At 52.1% G+C, this 15,608-nt stretch overlaps 1 protein-coding gene across 8 annotated transcripts; it reads right to left on the bottom strand.

Moving 5' to 3' along the window:
• Positions 1-55: 55 nt before the first annotated feature.
• PPRC1 (PPARG related coactivator 1) lies at positions 56-15,395 on the bottom strand. Of its 8 annotated transcripts, none has more exons than XM_035027818.1 (14): positions 15,231-15,395; positions 10,418-10,606; positions 9,700-9,846; positions 9,479-9,580; positions 6,472-9,364; positions 6,119-6,172; positions 5,220-5,277; positions 4,395-4,465; positions 2,682-3,405; positions 1,567-1,716; positions 1,390-1,456; positions 1,150-1,271; positions 748-899; positions 56-455 (listed from the first exon to the last, which is right to left on the bottom strand). In XM_035027818.1, the coding sequence occupies exons 1-14, from the start codon at positions 15,381-15,383 to the stop codon at positions 352-354; spliced, it is 4,986 nt and encodes a 1,661-aa protein (XP_034883709.1). In that variant the 5' UTR covers positions 15,384-15,395; the 3' UTR covers positions 56-351. The 8 variants fall into 8 exon arrangements, with proteins under 8 accessions (XP_034883709.1, XP_034883710.1, XP_034883706.1 ...); XM_035027819.1 differs by having other exon boundaries at positions 9,488-9,580; XM_035027815.1 differs by having other exon boundaries at positions 6,472-9,580.
• Positions 15,396-15,608: the final 213 nt, after the last annotated feature.

Below are 15,608 nucleotides of genomic sequence, written 5' to 3'. Positions count from 1 at the left end.
GGAAGAGTGTGTCTGGCACTGGCACCACTGAAAGAAGCACAACAGCACTTGGGAATTCTCTCTAGTTTGTGTTTATTAGTCTGCATAGTGACTTAGATCTTCCAAACACTGGGGAACCCCTCAGCCCCATCGGAACATAGGAATGCAAGTTAACTTGTTTCAATGCCTGTTATAAAAAATGAATAACCCTTTAAAAAATCTGATTTAACACATTTTTTATTTCACTTTTTTCCATTTCTTTATAAAACAGTCATCTCCTCACTAGCAGCTCTCTCCCCTAAAGTGGGGGAGAGGGGGTGGAGGAGGTTAGACACCTCCAAAGAAAAAGGGAAGGGGAAGAAGGGCCCAGGGTTACCTCCTGAGGTTCTTCTGGGCCTGTTTCAACAATGTGTCAAAGTCAAGAGAATCAAATTTGCTCTTTACAGGAGCAGGGTCAAAGTCTTCCCGGTTGGAGTCTATAAAAATAGAGACAGACATCAAGGTCTCTGACAACACTTCCCTACCACAGGGTCCTCAAAAGGCCAGCCTCCTCCCACCCCAATAATGGATGGAAATAATATCACCTTGGTTTTAAGTCAAAAAGACAAGAGAACCCCCATTTCTCCTCTCATCCCACCCTCCAGGTTCTCTGTGTCACATTCAGCATTAAGTCAGCTCCATGAAGGAGAGCCCCACTCTCAAAATGGTTGGGAACCCTTCTGGGGACAATATGAAGTATACCAAAGCCTCAGGGTCTCTTCCACTCACCAAGATCAGAATAGCTTCTCTTGCAGAACTGCCTGCGGCCCCCGAAGCAGAGATCAAAGGGTTGTTCATCTGCCTGCCTCAGCTTGTGGCCACTCTCAATGGCTGCAAATGCCTCCTCAGCATAGCGGTAAGTGACGAAGCCGTAGTTGTCACTGGTGAGGAAGATGAGGCAAGGCTAGGATGGCTATCTGGGCTAATGCCATGGAGAACAGATACTTCCCAGGGTACAGAGAGGCACTGGGGTGGTTCCTCTCATTCCCCAAATGGCCAACCCTCTGACTGTGGGAGTGCAGGGGTCATCCTACATTGCCTAGCACACCAGAGGAAGAAGGAAAGGCAAAGAAGCATCACGGTAGATGAATGGGACGGAAAGGACACTCTGACCTTAGGGCCCAAGCTTACCCTTGGACGCGGAAATGGATAGTGCACTCCTCAATCTCTCCGAAAACAGAGAACCTCTGTTTCAGTTCTGACCTAGTCATGCGGCCAGGTATCTTCCCAATGAAGACCACTCTTCTCTCCTCCTATGTTGGAACAAGGAAAATTGACACACCATGATCCAGGGCTACCGACGTAGAAGACCCTCCAAGCTCACGGCCCAGGGGCAAGCCCCATCCTCCCAAGACATGTTCCTCTACTCACTATTGCACGCTCCTTCTGCAGAACTCTCTGCCTTTGGTAATGGTCATGTGAACGGTAAGAGCTGTACCTGACATGAGAAGAAGGTGCGATCAGCCCCCCAGACATTAAATACCTCAAGTCTCAGAACTCTCAGGCATTTGCATCCCAGATGCACAGACTCCATGACCACATACTCACCGCCGCCTCCTGTCACTTCTCCGTCGGGGGGATGGGGAGCGGGACCGGCTTCGGGAACTGGATGAGGAAGATGAGGAAGATGAGGAGGAAGATGAGGAGGATGAAGAGGAAGAGCATCTTCGGGAACGTCCAGAGGAACTGCAACTGGATCTGGAGGATAAAGGGGCAGGTGGGAATGCTGGGAGTGGTGCAAATATATTCTACTTACCTCACCTTGGCCCCAGCCTTGCCTCTCTGTCAGGAAGCTCAGGCCCAAAGGTAAAGCAGAGCAAAAGAGGTCTAGAGGAACTCCACAGATGATAAAACTGAGGCCCTCATGAACTTTAGATGTATCTGGAATGTTTTAGAGTGTTTTGGCACAGATCATAGTTATTTTCAATTATGCAATTAAAAACAAAAATATTTAACAAGTCAGTAAGAAGAAAAATAAATGGAGACTCAGAAATAAAGGACTGGGCCCTAGGTCTTACAACTAGCTGGGGGTGCCAGGCCTGCGTCTCTGGGTTCCTCCTCCCCTAACATGTCTCATAGCAGTGCTGTGACCATGGCGTAAAAGGGAGGTGACTTGCCAGACCTGTAGTAGAGTCATTTCTCAAGAGGTCATTCTGGTTCCAAAACCAAGAATTCTTCATGGATTAAGCGGGAAAATTTGGGTCTGTTACTGAGAAAAAGGTACTGCCCAAAAATGTATGAGGCCACAGTAACAAAGGAACTGTCCAGACTCTTTCCTCAACAGACAATTAGAACTGCTATCAACAACCCACTATCCCATCTTTCGGCAGCCCACCAAGAAGAGAGCAGAAGTGAGGACTGATACAGTATGTGACAGAGTAAACACGGGCGAGATCCAGCCCTAATGGTCTCCCCAAGGCAGGGGTCGAGGAAGCAGGTGACCTCAGGGATACCCAAACTCAAACAGGGATGGAAGCTATCTTCTCACAACTTGCCTCCATCAATAATCTAAGAAAGGGGGAGAAGACAAAAGCCAAGGACAGAAGTGGAAGCCTTAGAGCCTGAAAATATCAAACTCAATGTGCAAAAGCTCTCAAAGTAAACTGGAGGAGAGCACACAGACTTCCTAAATGAAGAGGACCTAACAGGCCATCAGAGCTCACCTTCGCCACCTCTTGTGTGGGGGGGAGAGGGACCTGGACCAGGACCGGGATGAGGAAGACGACGATGAGGATGAAGAGGAAGATGCTTCGCTGGTCCGGTTGGACCCAGAGCTGACAGAACGGCTGCTGCGGCCACGGCAGCCCTGCCAGCCCCGGCTGGGGGGGCTGGCTGACCTGCAGGCTTTTCGGTAACAGCGCACTGACCGCTGCTTGGCTGAGGGCTCAGGGGGAGTCCTAGTGTTCGTGTCATTCCGGCAAGGTGAGGCCTCAGGGGACAGCAAGGCAGATGGGGCGAGGCAAGGAGCTGGGGGATCTGCCTGCTCACTGCTAGTCCTGTGATCAAGTGGCTCCTGGGAAGCAGCTGTGCGTGGGGACAGGGGGATGACTGGGCCCAGGGACAAGACGGGTTTGATGGTGATGTCCTGATGGCGTTTGACGTTCCATCGGGAGCCCACCTCTGGAATGACCAGGGCAGGCGTCTTTTTGGGGGGAGTCCTGCTCCGGACACAATAGTCATGGTCCCCAGAGCCCACATGGACTGGACTAGGGCCATGGACCCCTTCTTGGAGGCGGGTTGCAGCTGGATGTTTGGCCTCTGTAATTCCTTCAGGCTTCAGGGTTCCCTCCTGGGCGGTAGACTTAGGAGATTTGGCTTTGGCCAGCAGTGAGACAGCAGCCAGGGGCTTCCATAATTGGTGGGGAGGGGTAGCTGGTGGGGTGAGCCCTGTGAGGGGAGGGAGGATGGAGATAGCAGGATGAGATCTGATTCTATACTTCCAAACACTGTGTAGAGAGGGTCCAGAGACCCCCACCTCATGTCACAAAGTAACCGAGAGTCAACAGCCCAACTTTTCCCACTGTTGCAACTACTCCTTCCCCCAAGTTCCCCATCTTGAGGATGAAGCAAAAGAAACCCCCAGCCAGCTAGGGTCCTCCTGAACCCCTCAACCTCTCACTGCCCAAACCTAGCTAGTGACCAGCTCCTGTCTGGTCCACCCCTCCATTCTTAGACCCAGCCCCACACCTCCCCACCCAGCACTGCGTGACTTCACGGCTACATCTTGCCTGGACTCATGTAATCATCTTCCAACGATCTCCTATCTCAGGTTTTACGCCCATCTACCCTGTCTTCTACATTCCTGCTAGAGGGAACACCCCAAAACCAATTGCTTCTTCAATACACAAAATAAAATCCACACAACTTAACATGGCACTCAAAGTTCCCATAATCTGACCTCCTACTTACCACTTCAGCTTTATCTCTTGCTTTAGTTCTACCCACCATCCCCATCAGCCGCTACACTCCAGCCAAACCAAACAACTTGCAATTTCCCCAAACATACCAGGCTCGTTTTGTTTCTTCAGTTCACTCCAGCTGCTCCATCGACCTAGAATGCCCCATCCCCTAAATCTGATTGGTATCAGTGATTTTCTCAAACCTCTGCTTCAGGGATTACACCTTCTATATATAACCCTCCCCTGACTATCCCATCTCAGACCCCACTATAAACCACAAAGGCTTCTTTAACATACAACCTCTCTGATACTCAACATGGTCATTGGTTTATACATCTGCTCCCTGGACTATGAGAACCTCAAGGATGAGGATCAGATCTCTGTATTCCCAACATCTACACACACCCGGTGCAGGGCAGGTTCTATAAACATTTGCTGCATACTAATCAAAGGCAGAGTTCCCCACTCTGAACCCACCTGCCACGTTGGCCAGTTCTGGGGCTTGTAACCGGTCTAGGGGCCTCTTCTCCTGGGGAGTGTCAACGCTGCTGGCGGGGGGGAAAAGGGAAAGCCTGGTTCATTGCCTCCTCAACATCTTGTACATCTGTTTTCCTCACAAAGCAATTGTGCAGAGAAGAACAAGATACACAAACTGCCCCTATTACTCTCCTCCAACACAATGGGCTCTTAGCACCGAAATGTAGGTTGGGTCTCAACTCGGCTCTGTTCAGAAGGTAGGCTGGCTATGACCTTGAATACCCGCCCCCCCGCTTCCTTTAAGCCAGGAGCCTTGCCTACCTAGCTCAAAAACAACCCACTATCAATGTGAATGGGAACAGGCTGGTCAGAAGAGGATAGGGTAGCATGAACATGATAAATGAAAAAAGGCCTCTCAGTGCTGGAAGATGTCCAGGGTGCCTCCTCCAAGGAGTCAGGAGAGCCCTAGCCATGAGTATCTTCCCCATTTGATCTTATACCATCACCAGTGTTGAGCAAGCTTAAAGTTTGTTAAAGAAAGGAAAGCAATCCCCAAAGGCACAATTTGCCAGAAGATAAAAAACACCTCCAGGACATTTGGAATCCCAGACTGGCAACAGCAGAGGATGGTACACATCCTCCTATCTCACCACCCAAGACAGTGTCCAATAGTGACGGGCTGAGTGGGGCACGGGGAAACAGGGAAAGACTCTAAAGCTAACTAAAAGTCCCTGTGACAGAGGCATCCAGTTGACGTTCCTGAAGCGCCAGCCGGCTACTGACCAACAGCTGTAGGGTAACTCACTTATATGTCTCCATACTCACCCTGAGTTTCCTACAGCCAGGTTATCAGCAGGAGCCGGGGGAGGGCACTCCTTTTTGGCTGCAAAGAAACCAAATTAGTTAAAAGGCCACCAGATGTTCCAGATTGAGGAGGTGCAGAAGGACTGACTTTGAGACCCAAAGAAGGAAAATCCAGTTTACCTAGTATTTCACTGGACTCTCCCCAGAGAGATCCATTCTCTTCTAGTGGGTATGCCAGTACTATTTTTAATCATGTCTCTGCTCAGAGACATCTGTTAATTACTCACTGAATCTGAGATAGAGCCCAAACTTCTAAGCCTAGCATGTAAGGTTATACGTGATCTAAGCAACTTCCTGGACTTGGGGTCTATTTGTTCTACACTTATTTTATATTTTTCCTTGTACTATAGATACTTGTTACTAATTCAGGAGTCATTTCTGTAATTTTCCTCCCCATTGACCATAAGCTCCTTGAGAACAGGGCACAATACCCTCCACAGCACCTAGGTCCTTGCTTTGTACTGAGAGGCTGAGCTATCCCTTGCCTTCCAAACACACCACACACAATCCTTCCTACACTTCTGCCTTTATTCACCACACACACATCCTGTCTTTCAAGGCCCAGCTTGAGAGCTACTACCCTCTAGAAAAATGTCCCCAACCAACCCAACCCTCTTGGATCTCCAACATCTATTTACTCTTTATAGTTCTTGCCATGCTGTACCACCTCCCTCTCCCTGGATTAGGTTGTAGTATAGGTGAACCTTGTCTCCCCATTCCTATCAGAATAAGATTAATTCTCTTGAGACTCTGAGACTGCCCCTCCACCACTCCCTTCCTTCCATCTAAGTAACTACAGGGCTGGGCCCAAAGAAAATAGCAACAGAAAGGGGTTCAGCATAGTTACCCAGGTTCCTCACCTTCGGATTTCTCAAACTGCTCCAGCAGACTGGACAGGTCCGACGCCTCAATTCCTGTAGAAGCACACAACACAGGATTGGAAACAGAAGTACTCAAGTCCTAGAATTCCCAAATCACCTCACTTCTCCCTTTATGCTCCCTCTGCCCACTATACTAAGTAAATGAAGGCAGCAACACAAAGCAGGAAGGAATCAAACAAACCCAGAGCTCTGCTTCAAAAACACTCCAAACAAACAAATGACCCTCCACAAAGCCCAGCCCCATCAAGGTGGTTTGTCCTGTTCTATGGAGTATGCTCACCATCCAACCCCCATGCCCTTCACTCACATCAACTAAACTGTGTGGCACTTACCAATCTCACTGATGAAAGCCTGTACCACGTCCTCAGGGCCTTGAGTACGTGGGGTAGGCAAGAAGGAGAGTTTCCTTAGACGGGCTGGGTGGACAGCAGGCAGCTTAGTTACAGTGCTCTGCTTTGGTGTGGGTGTGGGAACAGCCTTGGCAACAGAAGAGGGGGGCTTCTCCCTGGGCCTGGTCTCCTGGGTCTCAGGCTTTAGCCTCTCTGATGCAGGCTCCTCAACAGCCACACTCTCAGCAGGCAGACATGGTGGAGCCTTGATCTGAGGGCTTTGCACTGGGGAGGACACCTTGTGTTTCAGATGGGGAGATGCAGGCACTGACCTGACCTCCACCTTGGTGGGCTCTACCTGCGGAGCTCCCTGGCCAGCTGACCCAAGACTGAGAGTCATTGGCCCAGGAAGTACACTTTCAGAAGGGCCAGCTGGAATGCCACTGGGCTCCACCTTGGATGGGGGAGCAGCTCTCCCAACAGATGCTAGAGGCAAAGGAGGTGGTGGCACAGTAGGCCAGAATGGAGGGTGTTGCAGCCCTGAGCCCCATCCCAAGGGCCCATAGGCACAGCTGGAGCTATAAGGTGGGATTGGGACTGGAGGGGGTACCCAAGGCACACTGCAAGTAGGGGGCACAGCATAGGTGCCAGGAGTACCAGATACTAGGGGCACTGTTGGTGGAGGGGGCAGGCAAGGATAGCCAGAAGGGGACACAGGGGGATAACAAGGCCAGGGTGGCACAGGAGCATAGTGAGTATAGGGATCAGGTGGCACTGGCCCCATAGACATCGGAAGACTGGGAGGCTGCAAGGGTGGTGGGGGCAGACTGGGGATCCCTTGCCCACTTGTAGGAAGGGGCAGCATGGGGGTCATGCCTAGCCCACCTGGAGGGAAAGGCAAAGCAGTGGGCATTTTGGGAGGCATGGGCTGCACAGTAGGAGGTGGAGGTCTTGCTGGTAGTGGCAGCTCTTGGGATGGCACCTGCTCAGTGGGAGTTGAGGCCATAGGTTTGTTTGCAGGTGGCTCAGGACTAGGAGAAGTAGGGCTAGAACCCACAGGCACAGAGCAAGCCTCAGGAGAAACCTCAGGGCTTCTCTGCAGAGTTGTCTTCTTGGCTGGGGCTGGTGGGATGACAAGACAAGGGATGTCTGCTAGCCCTGTGGGGGTCTCTGGGAGACTGGGCCACTTCCCAGCTGGGGGCTGGGGACTCCTCTCTGCTGCATCTGCTTGGCGCTGCTGCCTCCGTCGCCGGTACTCTGATAGGCTAAGAGGCCGAGGTCTGGCTTCCTGGGGTGTGGCACTGGTACCACTTTCTACCTTCAAAGGACCCATAACCTCCTGGACTTCAGGGATGATAGCCTTTAGGGAGTCCAAGGACTCTGACTCTGGAAGGATCTGGGGAGCTGGACTCCCCTGAACTGATGACACTGCACCACGTCTGGGATCAGACGGCCTACACTTAACTAGCACAGGATCAACCAGAGCCAGGTCATTGGGAACAGAGTCAACTGGTGCTGAGTTAGCTGGCACAGGGTCACCTGATGGCAAGTTATTTGAGATGCGAACAACCACTGTAGGGTCAATTTCTGCTGAGTCAGCCAGGACTGGGTCAATCAGCACTGGGTCAGCTGGGAGAGGGTCAACCAGCTCTGAGTTTGCTGAAGCAAGGTCAACCAATGCAGGATCAACAGGTACAGGGTCGGCTAGAACAGGATTAACTTCAGTGGGATCGGTTTCAACAGAGTCAAGTGGCATGGGGCCGGCTTGAGCAGAGACATGGGTTGGAACAGGGTTGGCTTGGATACCGTCAACCAGGTTGGAGTAAAGGTCTAGAGGATCTTCTTTGTCAGGACTAGCTTGCCCAGCACTACTCTCCAAGTTCCCAGAGCTAGGTTTCTCCAAGGCAGCTGCCCAGGCCCGAGCCCAAGCCCGGGGCTTCCCTCTACTACGAGGAGGCCCAACCTCTCTTTGAAGTTCCTCCTGAGGCAAGTTTCCTGCCTGAGAGGTCACCTCTGTAGCCATGGTAGACTGCCCACGAGAAGATGACCTCAGCCTCCTGACATAGCCTTCTGCACAGGCTGCTGGCTGCTCTTTGCTCCTCTTCTTCCTGCCCTTTCGAGCTCTCTGGGAGCTCAGCATTGTGTTGGCTGATGGGTTCTGAGGCCCCTTGGGCATCACGGGCTCCATGACCTCCCTGGGCTCCAACAAGCAGACTGACTCCAGCTTTTCCTCTGAGTCTACTGACAACCCCTCTTTCTCAGGGCAGAGGTCTTCCTTGGGTACAGCAGCTTCTGTCTCCGACTCTAGTGTAGGCATGAGTAGCTTCAAAGCTGGACTGGCCTCTAGCGAGTCATCTAGGAGCACAGGCTGGGGCCGGGTAGGGATCTGCCTTACCACAACTGGAATCTCCAGGTCATTACCAGCTGTGGCTGCCTGGCCCACAATCTCTAGCACCACACAATCCTCAGGCAGTGTCAAATCATCCGGCTGTTCCTGAAGCTCATCCTCGAGTGATGTCAGGTGAGTGAGGTTGGGCAGGCAGTATGGATGCATGGCCCGCACCAGCTCACTCAAGGAGGAGATGCTCTCATCACCAGCTGTCTGCACTGCCGTCTCAGTGGCTGCGGTTTTATCTTCCTCCTCTGGGCAGGCCAGGTGCATAGGGAAGTCTGGGATACTGCTCACAGAGTTGTCGAGCTCTCCAGCAAGCATCTGGCCACTGAAGCTGGCCACCTCCTCCTCTTCTTCCCCATCACTGCGCTGCTGGGGAGGAGGGGATTGGCCCCGGCGGGCTCTTGATCTTGGGGGTCTCCAACTAGGAAGCTTAGGGGAGGAGGTCTCTAAGAAGGAAGGTGGGGAGAAGTCCCAAGGAGGATCTGAGAGAGACATCTCAACCTGCAGGGAAGAAGAGAAGCTGCAGAAGTTTTCTCCAGGGATACATTTTTCCAGGTCTGTCCCCACACACTCCTCCCTCCTGGGAGTCTCTGAGGCTCCCTTGGTCAGGCTTACCCCACTCACTCTACTACTGCCTGTGCTGGGCCCCAATGGGTCAACCGGGGTGATGAGGTCACGTTCTGGGGGTGTCCGGGAGAGGGTGAGCAGCTTGTGCAGCTGAGAGGGAGGAAAAGACCTGAGATGAGTTCGTGCTTCACAACTATAGGAGTAGGCCCACAGTCTTGGCTCTAACCTTTGCGCCAACCACACACCGCCCTCCCGGGTCCCACACTCACAGAGGAGCCCTCCCGAGGTGACACAAGCAGTTCTGAGTCAGGAATGCTGTCAAACGGAGACAGGTTCTCGGAATCTGCATTGTCCAAGATCTCTGTCAGAGCTGTGAGCAGTGACACTTCATTCTGGTCCTCCAGAGATAACCTGCTCTGCTCCAGAAAGACAACGGGAAGGTCCCACCATCATCCTTAATGATCTACTGGCCACTGAGAAGGACTGAACGCCAAGAGACATAGTCTCCCAGGCTCAGTTCAACTCAATTTGCCAGAGAGAGATCTGAATGCCAGAAAGCATGGGCTCCAATTTCATTCATTGCCATCTCCCACCTCTCTAGTGCCAAGAGAGGCCTGTCAAAATTAAGGCTTAGGCTTATGTTTCATATACTCCCTCCACCCTCAGGTAAGATGTGGGATGCTCAGCAGACAACCCTTGGCTAGGCTGGAACTGGACTCAAAACAAACTGGAACCCCCTGGACATGTAAGATGGGGGCCCATGCAGGGGGAAAGGCCTTGGACTATTGTTCAAGCCTGCCAGGGCATTCTCACATGGGACATAGTCTAGCATCCTACAGCCCAACTCTCACTGAGAGACAAAAAACACACTTCAAGGACTTGGTTTGGGTATCCAGGAACCAAGATCCTGGGAGAGCAGAGTCACTGAGCCATAGCCTCCAATGCAAACCTCCCACCTAAAGACATTTAGGCCCAGCCCCAGCTCACCTCCCCAAGGCTCCCAAAATCCTCGATAAGGGAGATGAGGGAGGCATCCATGTAGCTCTGCATGGTCCCCAGCAGTGTCTCATCCTGCAGTATCAGCTCCTCCATCTCCAGGTCCTTGTCCCTCAGGCAGGGGCCAAGCCGAGACAGACTAACAAAACCAGAATCATCCCCTTCCTCATGCAGCAGCACCTGGGGCAAACAGGATGGTCATAAGGGCATGAAGGCTGCAGGGTATGGGACCTCCAGGGCAGCTGTGTGATAGGTTCTGTAAACCAGGCGCTCAGCCCTCCACCAATGCCCCAGACTCAGGAGCCCCACCAAAGCCAAACCTCTGGACTTGCTGGGCAGAGAGAAGTATACCCATGAGCCAAAGCACCAGTCAGGATGGCAGTGTTCAAGGACCTTCTGGGCAAAAAAAAAGTCTGGACTCCATCCAGAAACAGTTGGAGCCACAGAAGATTATTAAACTAGGGAGTAAAAACATCAAAAAGATCAAAATTGTTCAGAAGAGTTGTCTGCTGGCAGTGGTAAAGGCAGACAGTCTGAGGGGTACACCAAAGGAGAAGTGGTCAGCAAGGAGGCAATTTCAGCTCCAACCACCTTACCTCCCTCAAGTCCCACTCAGGCCTTTCTTCTCTACTTAGCTCAAACCCAACCTTGTTCAAGACAACGCGGACTTCCCCAACCCATGCTGATCTCTCCTCATACCCCTGAATTCAATCAGATTTCTGTAGCACTCATTTTTCTGGCAATCACGATGTTCCTTGCATCATTACTAAAACCGATTCTAAGTTCTAAGGCAAACAACCCTTTGTACCATACTAGCCTATATCCCTCTTGGATCTCGGAAGGGTTTAAACATGTGCTTATACTTCCTGATGATCCATGATGCCTGGCACAGTGTCTTTTTTTTTTTTTTTTTTAAGATTTTATTTATTTATTTGACAGAGACACAGCGAGAGAGGGAACACAAGCAAGGGGAGTGGGAGAGGGAGAAGCAGGCTTCCCGTGGAGCAGGGAGCCCGATGCGGGGCTCGATCTCAGGACTGTGGGATCATGACCTGAGCCCAAGGCAGACGCTTAATGACTGAGCCACCCAGGCGCCCCACCTGGCACAGTGTCTTATACAGAGTCGACGTTCACACTTAACTCACATTTTTGTATTTTGAAGGCCCTACAATGGGCCACTCAATCTCTCAACGATAGTCCCAAAGGAAAGTCTCCCACCTCGACCATGTGAGCACAAAAGAGAAAGCCTGATTTGTTGATTCAGTACATGGAAAAGCCCCACCCCACCACTTGCCTAAAAACTAGCAACATCTTCAGCCTTGTCAGGCAGGGAGCCACCCGCCCAGGCCTGTTCAAGAGTGTGGGCGTGGGCAGGGCCAGAAGTAGCTAGAATGGGGCTGGCAAGGCCGGAGGCCAGAACCAGGGGTATGTCCACTATAGGAAACAGATGATGAAGGCCAAAGAATAGGAACAAATAAGAACAAGCTAATCCCCTCTCCCCTCCTGCAGCAAAGGGAAACTCTGCACCTCTTCCAAGAGAAAAAAAAAAAAGCAACAGGTGTGACTATACCCCCATACCCACCCTCCTAACTAAGCTGAGGAGTTTCAATGCCCAGAGGAGAAGTGAAAGGTGGCAGGTTTTAGGCACTAACTCCTCCCAAGCCTTCACAATCCTGTAATTACAACCAGCAGCAGAATAGCACCTGGCTCAGCAAACACTCCTGGGTGAGCAAGGAGGCTGCATCTCAACTTGCCCTACCACCTACCTGACCCAGTCACTAGGCCAGAATCTTAAAACAATGCCCAGCTCTGCGACCCACTCACCACCCCCAGGCAGGTACTGGAGCCCCAGTCAGAGACACTCCTTTCTTCACCTGACATCATCTATCCCTAATCCCCAAAGAGCACAGCAGTCAGACTACCAAAATCATCTAGGGGCTAAACCCAGGCTAAAAGTGAGCCAGCGGGGCGCCTGGGTGGCTCAGTCGTTAAGTGTCTGCCTTCGGCTCAGGTCATGATCCCGGAGTCCTGGGATCGAGCCCCGCATCAGGCTCCCTGTTCAGCAGGAAGCCTGCTTCTCCCTCTCCCCCTGCTTGTGTTCCCTCTCTCGCTGTGTCTCTCTGTCAAATAAATAAATAAAAATCTTTAAAAAAATAAAATAATAAAATAAAATAAATAAATAAAAGTGAGCCAGCCACCAGCATCTTTAACTTCAGCAACCTCCCAACTGGCTTTCTCACATGCAGTCCTGTCCCTACAGGGGTCAAAACCAACTACAAACTATTAAGAATACACATCTGATCACTTTTTGAGACGCTCCCTAAACCCCTCCAATGGCATCTTACTGCTTTTTTTTTTTTTTAAGATTTTATTTATTTATTTGACACAGAGAGAGAAAGCACAAGTAGGCAGAGAGGCAGGCAGAAAGAGAGGGAGAAGCAGGCTCTCCACTGAGCAGGGAGCCGGACGTGGGGCTCGATCCCAGGACCCAGGGATCATGACCTGAGCCGAAGGCAGCCGCTTAACCGACTGAGCCACCCAGGCGCCCCGCATCTTACTGCTCTTAGCACTAGATTTAAACTCTTTAATATGACTTACAGGGGTCCTGGTCTTCCCCAGCAGGCTCTTCTGCCCCAGTATGTGTCCTCTCTTACCACTATGCCTCTCTCTATTCATCAGACATACAGGTCTCTCCATTTCTTCAATAAGCCATGTTCTCTCCCACTTCAAATCCTTCCCATACTATTTCCTCTGATGAAAGCTTCCCTCCTTCACCACAGACAGCCTTCAAGTCTCAGCTTAAAATGTCCTTTCCCAGACTCTGCAATGTAGACTATTACTACTACTCATTATATAATCCCAAATATGCTGCACTTTCCTTTTGTCCCACTCATCATTATTGTCTGTCTATCCCAATAAAACCATACGATCCTAGAGAACAGGGACTATGTGTGGTTTACCCCAGGATCCCTTATGTCTGAACACAGCATCTCAATAAATATTGGTTGACTGACTAGCTTCCACATACCTACCTTTCTTAGGGGAGAGGTGAGAGAGGAAACACAATCTCTCCATGAGACCCTCTCCAACCCCAGATGACCACCTAAATTGGATTACAGCTGGGTCATGGATCCTTCCTGTCTCTCCCCTAAAAGGTGAGCAGCTCCCAAGCTAGGGCCTCAGAAGCAAGGGCCTGGATTGGTCTGCTGGAACTGACATTACCTGGTAGCCTGCAGCCCAATTCCCACCTAGAACTAAACCAAACCAAAGCAAAACACCCAAAAGCTTTCAAGGACTCAGCTTAATTGCTTAAGAGAGAGAACAGTTCAGGGCGCCTGGGTGGCTCAGTTGGTTGAGCGACTGCCTTCGGCTCAGGTCATGATGCTGGAGTGTCTGGATCGAATCCCACATCGGGTTCTCTGCTCGGCGGGGAGTCTGCTTCTCCCTCTGACCCTCCCCCCTCTCATGTGCTCTCTCTCATTCTCTCTTAAATAAATAAATAAAATCTTAGAAAAAGAAAATCTATAAAAAAAAAAAAGAGAGAGAGAGAACAGTTCAGACTAAGTCCTGCGCACCACTCTAGGTGGCAACTTTTAAGAAGCCCTCTGAGGAGTGAGATGGTAACACTAAGCATAGAGAAATGAAGACCAAAGAAACAGAATCTGACAGAAGCCACCCCTATCCACTAGTGTTGAATAGTTCTTAAATCGCCTCCAACTTTTCCCATCCCCAGCAAAATTCCAAAGAGCTCTAAATACAGATCACCTCAATTTTTATGTGTCAGTTCACAGAAGGAGGCCTTAGCTGCTTCCTCAAAAGAGACGCTGAAGGAAAAAGGGAAGGAGAAAGGATTCTCTTTCCCTTACTTAGGCTTGTCCCACGTATATGTTGACACTCCCCATGCCCCTTGAATCACGAATGAGGCAGGTCCGCAGGCAACCAAAACGCCAGTGCCCATGACTCACAACCCACCACAAGCCGGTCAGACAGAAGCCACCACAAGCTTACTCCACAGCCCTTTAACCTCAGCCTTCTGCCCTCCCCAACACACTCCACCAACCGCAGGGAACTGACTCCCCGCACATCTGGAAGGTCCTTCACCGTCCGCTGTCGAGGCGCCGTGAACCAATGCAGGAGAAAAAAACTACTCCAAGACCCTGGGCAAAGTTGCTTCTAGCAGGCCCTACCTTCCTTCTCAGCCAGGGGCCCCCAACACGGCCGGAGATGGCGGGACGGGCTGAGACACACCCAGTTCCCAGCAGCGCGGCTCCAACGCCGATACGAGATGCCGGGCAGCCTGGAGCGGGAGCCACGTGGACATCCCCTCCCCGCCCCCACGTGGACCCGCGGGCCACCCCCCAACCAGAAGCCCAACCCACGTGGGTGCCAGAGCCGCCTAGAGGGGGAGGGGAAGCCGACAAGTTCTCCCGGGAAAATTGCTCCCCCCACCCCACGTGGCTCCAAAAAGGCACTGCAGCGCGGTGCTAGGGGCACCCCCACTCGGCATCCTCAGAGGGAGGTCTTAACCCTGGATTCCAAGTCCGAATCTCTGACTCCCCACCACGGGCCATGTTTCCAACACCCGGCTATGCCCCTCCGGCGTTCCAGAGGAATGGCCATGGGGACCCCCGCCTCTGCCTGCGTCCCTCCAGTAAACAGCCCAGGTCCGTTCGGCCCAACCCGTCTCCCGCAGCCAGCCGGCATCGCCTCCCGAGCGCTTCCTCCCTTTCCTGTTGCGTCCACGTGTCACCGCCCGGCACACGCCGCTTTGCTGCCAGCCGCGGGCCGCCCGCCAGCCTCTCACCTGCTCCCCGCCACTCACAGATCCCACAGTCCCATACGGTGTTTGGCTCCGACTCCCCCAACTGCTGCCGCGGACTCCACCGCCGGGGTCGGGTCCGGGGCCCCCACTGGGAGACGGCGCGACTCCGTCTCTCCGTCCCCGGCGCGCCGCCATCTTGGCCCCTGAACACCCAGCGCAGCTCTGGTCGCCGGCGCCGCCTCGCCCAGCAGACTGTGGGATGGGAACTACAATTCCCGGAAGACATTGCAAAGACTACGGATCCCAAAAGGCCTTGCGGCGAGACCCACTTGCACCTGGGAAGAGGGCCCTGGCCTCGCAAGGGAGCCTGGGAATAGTAGTTGTTCTAAGCAGAGCCCCAGCGGCACATGCTACAGTCAT

This window comes from Mirounga leonina, unplaced genomic scaffold (assembly GCF_011800145.1).
Source record: "Mirounga leonina isolate KUSES-001 unplaced genomic scaffold, KU_Mleo_1.0 Mir_114, whole genome shotgun sequence".
Taxonomy (NCBI): Eukaryota; Metazoa; Chordata; class Mammalia; order Carnivora; family Phocidae; genus Mirounga; species Mirounga leonina.
Note: the sequence above shows the minus strand (reverse complement) of the source record. Positions and strands in the feature narration are given on the sequence as shown.